Below are 12,469 nucleotides of genomic sequence, written 5' to 3' on the forward strand. Positions count from 1 at the left end.
GCTTCCCCTTCCCCAAGGGTTCAGTTGCCTCCACAGGATAGCCAGACTCATGGATGTAAGTTAGCTTTCTGAGCTGAAAGGTTCGTTTTCAGACATTTTGTCACAATGATGAGGTAACATGCTTAAGGATGATATAATCCTACAGGGTTGCTCCTAGTGAGGCATTCAGGGAAGACTGGCATTAACTCAAAACTGCCCCTTGGAGATAGTCTGATCATGCAGGCTAGGTGCAGTAGTGCTCGGCAGAATTCCCGAGATACTAAAGAGTTAATTTGCCCTACTGACCTGCAGGACATTGGATGTCCCAAGGCTAGGGTGGGATGCCTCTGACTTATAGATAGATGGTAAGAAATTTACATTATCATCTCCTATTATTCAGAGCCATTTACATGGCCATTTCCTTGCCATTCAGAGCCATTTACATTGTCATCATCTCCTTTTCAGAAATCAATAAGAACATTACAGTTGCAGTCCCTGTAGTTAAAATATACTCCAAACGACCTGATGAAGGAGCAGTGCTCCCAAATAAATAAACCTGTTGGATTATAACCTAGTGTTGTGTGATTTTTAATGTTAAAAAAATGATTTGCAACAGATTTGACCATTAAGGGATGATTTACACGATACTGTTTCTGGAGATGATGTGGTCACTACATTGTGTCTTGAGTGGCATGTGACTGTGGGGAGTTACTGGGGGTTGCCTTGTGGCCCCTCCCCCCACCTTGTCTCAGTCAAATCCATCGAATTCAGCACCGCCTTCCTAACCTGCAATCTTCTTCCTGACCTCTCCGCCCCCACCCCAGTCTGACCTATCACCCTCACCTTGACCTCTTTCCACCTATCACATTTCCAACGCCCCTCCCCCAAGTCCCTCCTCCCTACCTTTTATCTTAGCCTGCTGGACAAACTTTCCTCATTCCTGAAGAAGGGCTTATGCCCGAAACGTCGATTCTCCTGTTCCCTGGATGCTGCCTGAGCTGCTGCGCTTTTCCAGCAACACATTTTCAGCTCTGATCTCCAGCATCTGCAGACCTCACTTTCTCCTCCTTGTGGGCATCACTGACTATGATGAGATTTTGTATAAAGAAAGGTCTGTTTTCTTTGTTCAGGAAGAGCTTTGAAACAACCCGGTAAGCCCTGCAAGGTGTGTGTTTAAAGTTCCTCCAGAAAGTTTGTACTGTACTGTGCTTAATTAAATTTTGGTTGTTCACAGAAGTTGGCATGTTGCAGTTGCATCAAGTGTGTAACAATCTCAGGGAAAAGAACATAACACCCCAAGTAAAATCCTTTTTGCTCAGTCCTCCTCATCTTAAGATATTGTTCCAGCTCACTTCCATGTGGGATTCGAATTAACCAATATTCCAACTGGGTCTGTGAGAATTTATAGGTATTTTTAATCAAGATGTTCAACAGAATTCAGACACACTTCTTAAGCAAGTGGTATTTCAATGTGGACTTCCTAGCCCAGAGGCATGGGAATTAGCGCTGCATCACAATAACTGCAGAAGTAAGATAGATCTATTTGAAACTCCTCTTTTGAAACTCAGCAATCAATTAGCTTTTCCAATCACCTACTCATTTGGTTTAGTTAATAATTTGCCATAAATCTAATGAAATTAATGAAATAATTTCAAATACATTGTTTTACATTTATTGACTGCACATAATCATTTACTCGGTTCACCAAATTAACAAGGTAGGTGGCTCCAGATTCTGATTTTCCCCCATTCTATTCAATTGTAACACTCCTCCAGTTTTGAGCTCATTCACCAACCATGAGATGAGATGAAGCCACGAATGACATTTTCAATATTCATACGGTCAAAACACAACTAATGTTGAACTGCATAGGTCCCAAAACTAAGCCCTGTAGGTAAGAATGTTATAGAATTCTGAAAAGGATAATTGATTTTACTTTCAGTTCAGTATTATCTGTTAAAAAGTGCTTTAAAATGTGAGTTTATTCCATGTACCTTGATGGAAGAATTCCTGGGTTACCTTTTCACTCCATTGCTTACTCAGTTCCCAAGGCCGGCATGGGTTACTGATATCTGCACATTTCAATGCTATCTGTAACGAGAACTAAAGTTATTAGCTTGTGATGGTGGTTGTTTTTACTGTATTATCTTGCATTAGTTCACTGTTTTAAGCAAGCTTTTTGGTACACAATTCCTATCATTTTATAGTTAACAATTGCTATTTGTTATCTTAGGCAAGAAATGACCATTCGTTGCAACAACATGACTTTTTCAAACACTAGTCAACAATGAACCTTACCAGTGCAATTTTCACCAAAAATATCTTCAATTCCTAACAAGTGATAAAATAAAATACCAAAATATTTAATTCAAGAGATAGTAATGGAGTTGACACATGCTCAAGAATGTTTGATTGTCTTGTTCGGTTACCATTCAGACGGATAAGGTGGAGACAAGGATGAGATACGGTCAGAAATGAAGATGGGAACATTTAAAGATGAAGTAAACATGTACAGGTATCATTGGATGTTATTAAAGAACATGCAATTGTAAAATTGAACTTCTTAGAATTATTTAAGCATGGGGGAGTAGGATCAATAACAAATAAAAGCAAATACTGTAGATGCTGAATATCTTATGTAAAAACAGAAAATTCTGGAGAAACTCAGGAGATCTGGCATTTGTGGGAAGCTGCAAAACTAAACCAATTGTTTAAAACAAAAATGTTAAATATGCACTTTTCCTTCTTTTTCCGTTCATTTATTGGGCAAGGATATCACTGGTATTGTCAGCATTTATTGCCTAAATTGCCCTTGAGAAGATGCTGGTATAACCATGTGGTTGAACTGCTGAAGTCTATGAAGTGTATGTACATAGGCAAGAGTTCCAGGATTGAGACAAAGTGTTGATGAAGCAACAAGCGATATAGTTCCAAGTCATGTGGTGTGAGACAGGTGATCTGCAGGAATGCTTGCAGATAGTGGTATTCCCATGTATCTCATAGGTGGAGGAAATGAAGGAGACTTCAAGTGTCTACAGTGCATTTTGTAGACTGCCCACACTGCATGGCTGGTGCAATGATGGTGGAGGGAGTGAGTGTTAAGTTAGTTAAAAGGGGGCCAATCTAGTGGCTACCTGGTTTTAACTTTGAAGTTCTGCAATACTGGAGAAGTTCACTCATCTATGCAGGTGGGGATTATTTAATTGACAATGATTGGCAACTTGTAGCTGTTGTCAGGCTTTGGAAAGTCAGCTGGTGAGTTACTTGTCACAGAATATTCAGCATTTGAATTACTCTTGCAGCTACCATTTTAATTTGGCTGATTCATTAAGCTTCTGCTCAAAAGTAACACACAGAATGACAATAGTGGGAATACAGCCTTTGGCTGATAGCCAAAGGTGGTAGATAGATTTTTTTTCTTTGATGATGATCATTGCCTCCCATTTGCATGATGAAAATCAAGGTAGGTGATAGGCATTGGCCTGGTAGTATTAGCACTAGACGATTAACCCATAGACCTAGAAACTGTTTGAGGATCTGGGTTCCAATCTTGACAATTTGAATTCTATAATAATCTGGAAATGAGAGTCTAATGACGACCATGGAATCATTGGTAGTGCCAGTGACCCCCAGTCAATATGGCTTCATGAAGAGGAAACCTATAATTAGTAAAAGATCACAGGGATCAGAGCAGAGGCTCTGATCATTTACAATTTATATTACTGACTCAGATGAGGAAAGTGAAGTTTGCAGATGACACAAAAATAGGAAGGAAAGCAAGTGATGAAGATCACAAGAAATCTACAGAGGGATACAGACAGTTAAGTGTGCAAACTTGGCAGATAGAATATAATGTGGAAAAATGTGAGGTGACACATTGATAGGAAGAGGAATTGAATATTATTTAAATAGGGAAAGACTACATTAAAGGGATCTGGGGGTCCTCATACATGAATCAGAAGTTAGCACCCGTGTTCAACAGGTAATAGGGAAGGCAAATAAAATAAACAAATAACTGAGGTTGCTTGAAATCTGAAATAATAACAGAAATTACTGAAGAAACTCAGCACGTCAGGCAGTATGTGTGGAGAGAAAACAGAATTAAGGTCGAGTCCAGTGACAATTTTTCAGAACTGACAGATGGAATGTTGGCCTTTACTTCAAGGGAATGGAGTATAAAAATTGAGAAGTCTTGTTAAAACAATCAAGATGCTATCCAGAAAACAGAAAATACAACACTTTGGTCCCCTTATCTAAGGAAAGGCACATTGCCTTTGAGGCAGTTCAGAGTAGTTTCTGGGACTAAAGATTCTGGATATGGATAGATTTTCTTATGTGCGATTGAGTAGATTTGACTTGTATTCACTGAAGTTCAGAAAACAGAGGGGTGACTTTACTGAAACATAAGATTATTAGGGGTTTGACGGGGTAGAATGTGGAGAGGGTGTTTTGCTTTGTTGGGAGAAGTCTAGGACCACCTGAAGCATAATCTCAGAATAAGTGGTTGCCCATTTAAGACAGCATTTAAGGAATTTTTTTTGGAATTTTTTTTCTAAGGACAGTCAATCTGTGGAATGCGTAACTGTAGAGTGTTGTTGAAACTGGGTCATTTAAAGTTTACTCAAGACGGAGAGATTTTTAATCAGTTAGGGAATGAAGGGATTTGAGGAAGAGTGGAGTTCATAATCACACTGAATGATAGAGTGGCTGACTGGACTGAATGGCCTACCTCTGCTCTCTGTATCATGGTCTCATGGTTAATTATCAGAATAAACCTGAATTTTATCTTGATCTTGCTGCACATGGATATGGAATGTTTATGTACAGCATTTGGTTCCATTCAAAACTCATCACAATCAATGAACATCTCCTCTTCTGACTTTATGAAGATGGGATGGTCATTGATAGAACAGATGGTCAGACCAAGGATCTTGTTATTCATCATTAATGATGATTAAGAATACATTATTAGTCCCTTAGCAATGTCCTGTGGCTGAGATAACTGACCTCCAACAATCTTAACCATCTTCTTTTATACTAGACATGCCTTCAGCCAGTGGAGAGTTTCCCCGATTCCTATGGATTTAAAATGTTACTCTGGCTCCTTGATAACTAGCCAAATGCTGCATTGATGTCAAGGGCAGTCACTCTCACCTGAGCTCAGGAATTCAGGTCCTGAGTCTGTTTGGATCATGACCACAATGAGGTCTGGGGCTGAGTTGTCCTGGCAGAGCCCAAACTGAGCACTGGTGAGTAAAGTGGTGCTTTATAGTCAAATATATTGTCAATTGTGCTATTTTACAATGATTGAAGAGTAGAGTAATGGACCGTGGAGTGGATCTCTCCTGCTTTGTGTGGACATAACATACCAAGCAATTTTTTACTTTGTCAGGTCACTAATGAAGAGAAGGTTAGTTTTAGAATAGTTTTCAGCATCTGGGAAGCTGTCAGGGCTCATGGCCATCGTTGTAGCCAGTGTCTGTGGCCAACTCAAATGAATCAAACTGGCTCAAGATTAGCATTGATCGCACTGAGGACTTCAGTGGAAGGCCAAAATTAATCACCCTTATGCAGCATTTCTAGAAGAAGATGGTTACGAATGCTTTTGTCTGGTTTTAAACAAGATAGACTCCACCATCAAAAATGGGAAGTCTCCTCTCATTAGCGATTCAGTTATCTATCACTTTTCATGAGTGGATGTAACAGGGTAAACTTTGTTGGTTGACAGATGCATCCATACATGCCGCTTCCATCTGTTAGTTTGCCTTGAGTTGTGGACTTACCAAATTAACAACTTGTTTTTAACATGCACCTAGTGTTCTATTATTCACATAGTTTAGGTTTGGTCACCTGGCTTAATGGTAGAGAGACAGAGAAACAATTGTAGTCAGATTGTGGTCAGATGTAGTCCAACAACTGTTGATGTTCTATACTTCCTCAGAAGGCCAGTTTTGAGCTGCTAAATCTGTTTTTAAGTCTATTCCATTTGGCACAGTAATTGTGATAGAATCCTCAGCAGGAAGGTGGAACCTCAGTTTCACAGACACTGTGGTAGTGGTCACTCCAACCAACAATGTCATGGGCAGATGCATCTGCAACAGGTGGACTACTGACATTGCGTAAGGTTCTGTGTCATAGTGATTCTTTTAACACAGGCCTAGTCTGGCAGTAAGTACTTCAGAATTTGGCTACCTTGGCTTGCAAAGGTGCTGTTGAGCACTTGGTTATGTAAAGTGAAATCTCCCATGCTAAATAAATTATGTCCCTGCTACACACTGTTTTGGCAAACTATTTGTGAACATGGAGGAGCATTGATTCATCAGCTATGGGAGGACGGTATGTTGCAATGTCATCTTGGTGGGCATGCAGGACAGTGGAAGAATACAGCAAGCCAGCCAGCATCAGAAGGTGGGGAAGTCAACGTTTCGGGTGCAACCCTGAAGAAAGGTTACACCCGAAACCTTGACTTCTCCACCTCCTGATGCTGGCTGGTTTGCTGTGTTCTTCCAGCCTCCTGCTTGTCTACCTTGGATTCCAGCATCTGCAGTTTTTTTGTTTCTGACACAATGTTACCTTGGCCTTCTTTGACCTGATGACATGTGATTTCATCCAGCTATTCTCCTGTGACTGAACGCCACACAGATAACACTTCTGCTGGGGTAGCGGTGGAGGATGTTGGCACCCTGACTGAAAAGGATAATTCAATGAACACGACTTGCTTGACTGTTTTGTGTAACAGCTTTTCCGACTTTGATAAGTCACCATATGTTAGCTAGAATGACTTTGCAGGGATACCTGGGCTGGATGTGGCTTTGTCATTTGCAGTGCTATGGTTGAAGCCAAATACTCTTTTTTTTTAAATTATAGCAGTGTGATACAATGGAGTGTTCGCTAAACCATTCCAAAGTCAAGAAATCAATCATATAATTTGACTGAATTTGGAATCACGTATAGGGTAGAACAACTAGGCAGCAGATCAACTTTAAGAAGATAGTGAAGCACATGCGTATTTACAATGGCAGGCCAGTAAATTTCATGGTCACTATTACTGATGAGCTCTTTATTCCAGATTTATTAGACAATTCTTCAATTCCCACAGCAGAAGTTGAACTCACATCCCTGGTTATTTGTCCAGACCTCGATTGCTGATTCAGTAATAAACATTATGCTACAGCTAACATCGTCAATTTTTCTAAAATATTCTTATAAATGTATTCATTTCTACTAAAAAACATTCAAGTTACATTACAATTTCAGACATATAGTAATGAAATACTATTTCCCCATCAAGAATTAGCAGCAACTAAAATATATCAAGTTAGCTGCAGACTTAATACATATATATTTGTTGAGATAAGATAGTGTCCATCAATATAACTATTCAAGGGGGAGGCAGGATATATTCCATTAAGTCTGTCCTTTGTGGAGTTGGGATCAGGGTGATGCAACAGCTTAAAATATGCAACTGCTGACAGTTTGAAAAAAGGTTACCTGAAGCATGAAATGTCGATGACCTGCTTCATCTAAACACAAGTCACTCCTGTCCAAGTGAGTTCGGAACTGCGTCAGAAACTCATTTTGGCGGGTTATGTCTGTGGCTAGAATCAGGGATCCCAACTGGCTTTCCATTTGATAGCTTTAAACAAAAAAAAATTAACATTTTACAAAAGTGAAACATACTAAGTACCATGATATCATTCTAGGTTATTTTACAGAGATGGAGCTCACAAGATGCGAAAGTTTTTGATCTTTGCACTTCAGAATTTGACTGCAAAGGTAAATTCTAATCATTTCTACATCCTTCAAATAGCACTGGGTATAAACGACAGGGAGTCAATGCTGTCAAAATTTTAATATGTCGAACAGCTGAGCCACACAACGCAGACAGATTTGCCCATTTATGGCCGAAAAATCTTAGAAGTCTTAAGAATTTGCCTTTATTTCTATAATACCTTAATCAGTATCCTCCAGAAAAGAATTTTCAAATCTTCTCACCACTTTAGTGGGCGGCACGGTGGTTAGCACTGCTGCCTCACAGCGCCAGAGACCCGGGTTCAATTCCCGCCTCAGGCGACTGACTGTGTGGAGTTTGCACGTTCTCCCCGTGTCTGCGTGGGTTTCCTCCGGGTGCTCCGGTTTCCTCCCACAGTCACAAAGATGTACAGGGTCAGGTGAATTGGCCATACTAAATTGCCCGTAGTGTTAGATAAGGGGTAAATGTAGGGGTATGGGTGGGTTTCGCTTCGGCGGGTCGGTGTGGACTTGTTGGGCCGAAGGGCCTGTTTCCACACTGTAATCTAATCTAAGCATTTCGTAAGTTTGCTCGCTGAGCTGGCAGATTTGTTTTCAGACGTTTCGTCACCATGTTAGGTCACATCATCAGTGAGCCTCCAGTGAAGTGTTGGTGTTCTGTCCCGCTTGCTATTTATGTGTCTTAGTCTGTTGTGGTGGGTGATATCACTTCTGCTTCTTTCTCCGAGAGGTTAGTAAATGGGGTCCAAATCAAAGTGTTTGTTAATGGAGATCTGGTTTGAGTGCCAGGCCTCTAGGAATTCCCATGCATGCCTTAGTTTAGCTTGTCCCAGGATGGATGTATTGTCCCAGTCGAACTGTCTGTATGTATGGATACTAATGATTGTGGATCATGTCTTTTGGTGGCTTATTGGTGCTCATGAATCTTAGTGGCAAGATTCCTGCCCACCTGTCCAATATACTGTTTGCTGCAGTCCTTGCAGAGTATTTTGTATATGACGAGCGTTCTGCTGGTTGTTGGTAATGGGGCCCTTTAAATTCATGAGGAATTGTTTCAATGTGGTTGTAGGTTTGTGGGCTACCATGATGCCGAGGGGCTGGAGTAATTTGGTCAGCATCTTCCAGATGTCTTCAATGTATGGCAGGTTGGCTCGAGTTTCTGGGTGCATTGTGTCTTCTTCTGTAGGTCTGTTGTGTAGGAATTGGCGGACTGCACTTATCAGGTACCCACTGTTCCTGAATATGCTGTATAGGTGTTTTTCATCGGCTCCTCTTAGTTCCTGGGTGCTGCAGTATGTTGTGGCTCATTTAAATACTGTCCTGATGCAGCTCCATTTGTGGGTGTTGGGATGATTGATCCTCTAGTAGAGTATCTGGTCAGTGTGTGGCTTTCGTGTAAACGGTGATCTGTAGTTCTTCCTTGGCTTTACATTCTATAATGACGTCTAGGAAGGGGAGTCTGTTGTTGTTCTATTTCTCTTTGATGAACCTTATACATGTAAGGATGTTGTTTATGTGTTTGTGGGTTTTTTTCTAATTTGTGTTTGACGGTGACAGATGTCATCCACATAGTGAACTCAAAGCTTAGGCTGGTTCGTGGGAAGGACTGTTTGCTCTAACCTCTGCATTACTGCTTCTGCTACGAGTCCTGATATTGGTGATCCCATAGGCATCCCAGTGTGTTTGTAGGTGTTATCATTGCAGGTGAGTGAGTTGTGAGACACAGGTCTACTAGGTTGGGGGGGAGACAGAGGCAGAGAGAGATTTGTTGCCAGACGGTGGTCAGATGTAGTCTAACTACTGCTGATGTCCTATAATACATCAGATGGCCACTTGTGAGCTGATTATTTGTTTAGGTCTATTCCATTTGGCACAGGAATTGTGACAAGAGTCCTCAGCAGGAAAGCAGAACCTTAATACCTTCAAAGACACCAAGCTAGAGGACGACAAGGTCATGGTTTCCTTCGATGTGACGGCCCTGTTCACATCAAGGAACATCACCCCAGCCAAAGAAACACTGGCCTCACAGCTAGACGAACAAAGGACACAAACACCTGACAGCACCAAATCCATCAGCAAGGACAGCATCCTCAAACTAGTAGACCTGTGCCTCACAATCCACTCACTTTCAATGACAAGACCTATGAAAAAAAATCAATGGGATGCCAACGGATCACCAATATCAGAACTCTTAGCAGAAGCAGTTGTTATGCAGAGGTTAGAACAACAACCTCCCCAAGATCCAGCCCAAGCTTTGGGTCCACTATGTGGATCACACCTTTGTCATCATGAAACTCAACAAATTAGAAGCAGCTCACAAACACATAAACAACATCCTTACCGATAAAAAGTTCGCCAAAGAGGAGGAGAACAACATACTCCCCTTCCTAGACTTCATGATAGAATACAAAGCCAAGGGAGAGCTACAGACCACTGTTTACAGGAACTCCACACACACTGGCCAGATACTCAACTACAGGATCAATCATCCCAAGACCCACAAACGGAGCTACATCAGGACATTATTTAAACGAGCCACAACACACTGCAGCATCCAAGAACTAAGAAAAGCAAGGAAAAAACACCTGTACAACCTAAGAAAGAACAAAGGGTACCCGATAAACACAGTCTGCCAATTCCTAAACAACAGGCCTAAACAAGAAGGCACAACATGCCCAGAAACTCTAGCCACCATACCGTACATTAAAGACATCTGGGAGATGACGACCAGACTACTCCAGCTCCTAGACATCATGGTAGCCCATAAACCTACCACCACACTGAAACAGCTCCTGATGAATCTAAAAAGACCCTGTACCAACAACCAGCAGAACGCACATCATATACAAAATACTCTGCAAGGACTGCAACATTATACTGAATAGGCGGGTAGGAATCTAGTCACCAGGATACATGAGCACCAACTAGCCATCAAAAGACATGACCAACTATCACAAATATCCATACACAGACGAAGAGGGACACCAGTTTGACTAGACAATACATCCATCTTGAGACGGGCTAAACAAAGACACGTGTGGGAATTCCAAGAGGCCTGGTATTCAAAGCGGAACTCCATTAACAAACATGTCGATTTGGACCAGCTCTAAAATTTGAAGTTCTAAATTGGAGAAAGGTCAATTTTGATGGTATCAGGCAAGAACTTTCGAAAGCTGATTGGGGGCAGATATTCGCTGGTAAAGGGACAGCTGGAAAATGGGAAGCCTTCAGAAATGAGATAGCGAGAATCCAGAAAAAGTATATTCCTGTCAGGGTGAAAAGATAGGCTGGTAGGTATAGGGAATGCTGGATGACTAAAGAAATTGAGGATTTGGTTAAGAAAAAGAAGGAAGCATATGTAAGGTTTAGACAGGATAGATTGAGTGAATCCTTAGAAGCGTATAAAGGAAGTAGGAGTATACTGAAGATGGAAATCAGGAGGGCAAAAAGGGGACATGAAAAACATTTGGCAAATAGAATTAAGGAGAATCCAAAGGGTTGGTAACTAGGGAGAGAATAGGACCTCTCAAAGATCAGCAAGGTGGCCTTTGTGTGGGACCGCAGAAAATAGTGGAAATACTAAATGAGTATTTTGCATCAGTGTCTACTGTAGAAAAGGATATGGAAGATACAGACTGTCGGGAAATTGATGGTGACATCTTGCAAAACGCCCAGATTACAGAGGAGAAAGTGCTGGATGTCTTGAAACGGGTAAAGGTGGATAAATCCCCAGGACCTGATCAGGTGTACCCGAGAACTCTGTGGGAAGCTAGAAAAGTGATTGCTGGGCCTCTTGCTGAGATATTTGTATCATCGATAGTCACAGGCGAGGTGCCGGAAGACTGGAGGTTGGCTAATGTGGTGCCACTGTTTAAGAAGGGTGGTAAGGACAAGCCAGGGAACTATAGACCAGTGAGCATGACCTCGGTGGTGGGCAAGTTGTTGGAGGGAATCCTGAGGGACAGGATGTACATGTATTGGGAAAGGCAAGGACTGATTAGGGATAGTCAACATGGCTTTGTGCGTGGGAAATCATGTCTCACAAACTTGATTGAGCTTTTTGAAGTAACAAAGAAGATTGATGAGGGCAGAGCGGCAGATGTGATCCATATGGACTTCAGTAAGGCGTTCGACAAGGTTCACCATGGGAGACTGATTAGCAAGGTTGGATCTAATGGAATATAGGGAGAACTAGGAATTTGGTTACAGAACTGGCTCAAAGGTAGAAGACATAGGGTGGTGGTGGAGGGTTGTTTTTCAGACTGGAGACCTGTGACCAGTGGGGTGCCACAAGGATCAGTGCTGGGTCCCCTACATTTTGTCATTTACATAAATGATTTGGGTGTGAGCATAAGAGGTACAATTAGTAAGTTTGCAGATGACACCAAAATTGGAGGTGTAGTGGACAGCGAAGAGGGTTACCTCAGATTACAACAGGGTCTTGACCAGATGGGCCAATGGGCTAAGAAGTGGCAGATGGAGTTTAACTCCGATAAATGCGAGGTGCTGCATTTTGGGAAAGCAAATCTTAGCAGAACTTATACACTTAATGGTAAGGTCCTAGGGAGTGTTGCTGAACAAAGAGACCTTGGAGTGCAGGTTCATAGCTCCTTGAAAGTGGAGTCGCAGGTAGATAGGATAGTGAAGAAGGCATTTGGTATACTTTCCTTTATTGGTCAGAGTATTGAGTACAGAAGTTGGGAGATCGTGTTGCAGCTGTACAGGACATTGGTTAGAC

General features: G+C 41.6%; 1 protein-coding gene across 5 annotated transcripts in view; it reads right to left on the reverse strand.

Moving 5' to 3' along the window:
- pde7a (phosphodiesterase 7A) overlaps positions 1-12,469 on the reverse strand; it is a 138,816-nt gene that overhangs the window by 9,433 nt on the left and 116,914 nt on the right. For 3 of the 5 annotated variants that reach the window (XM_043689281.2, XM_087985936.1, XM_043689280.2), the window contains 3 exons: positions 7,471-7,615; positions 6,553-6,666; positions 1,974-2,070 (listed from right to left, as the gene is read on the reverse strand). In XM_043689281.2, coding sequence (XP_043545216.1) covers positions 1,974-2,070; positions 6,553-6,666; positions 7,471-7,615 — 356 coding nt within the window. The remainder of the gene's footprint in view (positions 1-1,973; positions 2,071-6,552; positions 6,667-7,470; positions 7,616-12,469) is intronic. The other 2 variants (XM_043689284.2, XM_043689283.2) reach the window with 1 other exon arrangement.

This window comes from Chiloscyllium plagiosum, unplaced genomic scaffold (assembly GCF_037043375.1).
Source record: "Chiloscyllium plagiosum isolate Xiang-an unplaced genomic scaffold, Cpla_swu_hap1 HiC_scaffold_4, whole genome shotgun sequence".
In the NCBI taxonomy this organism is placed as follows: Eukaryota; Metazoa; Chordata; class Chondrichthyes; order Orectolobiformes; family Hemiscylliidae; genus Chiloscyllium; species Chiloscyllium plagiosum.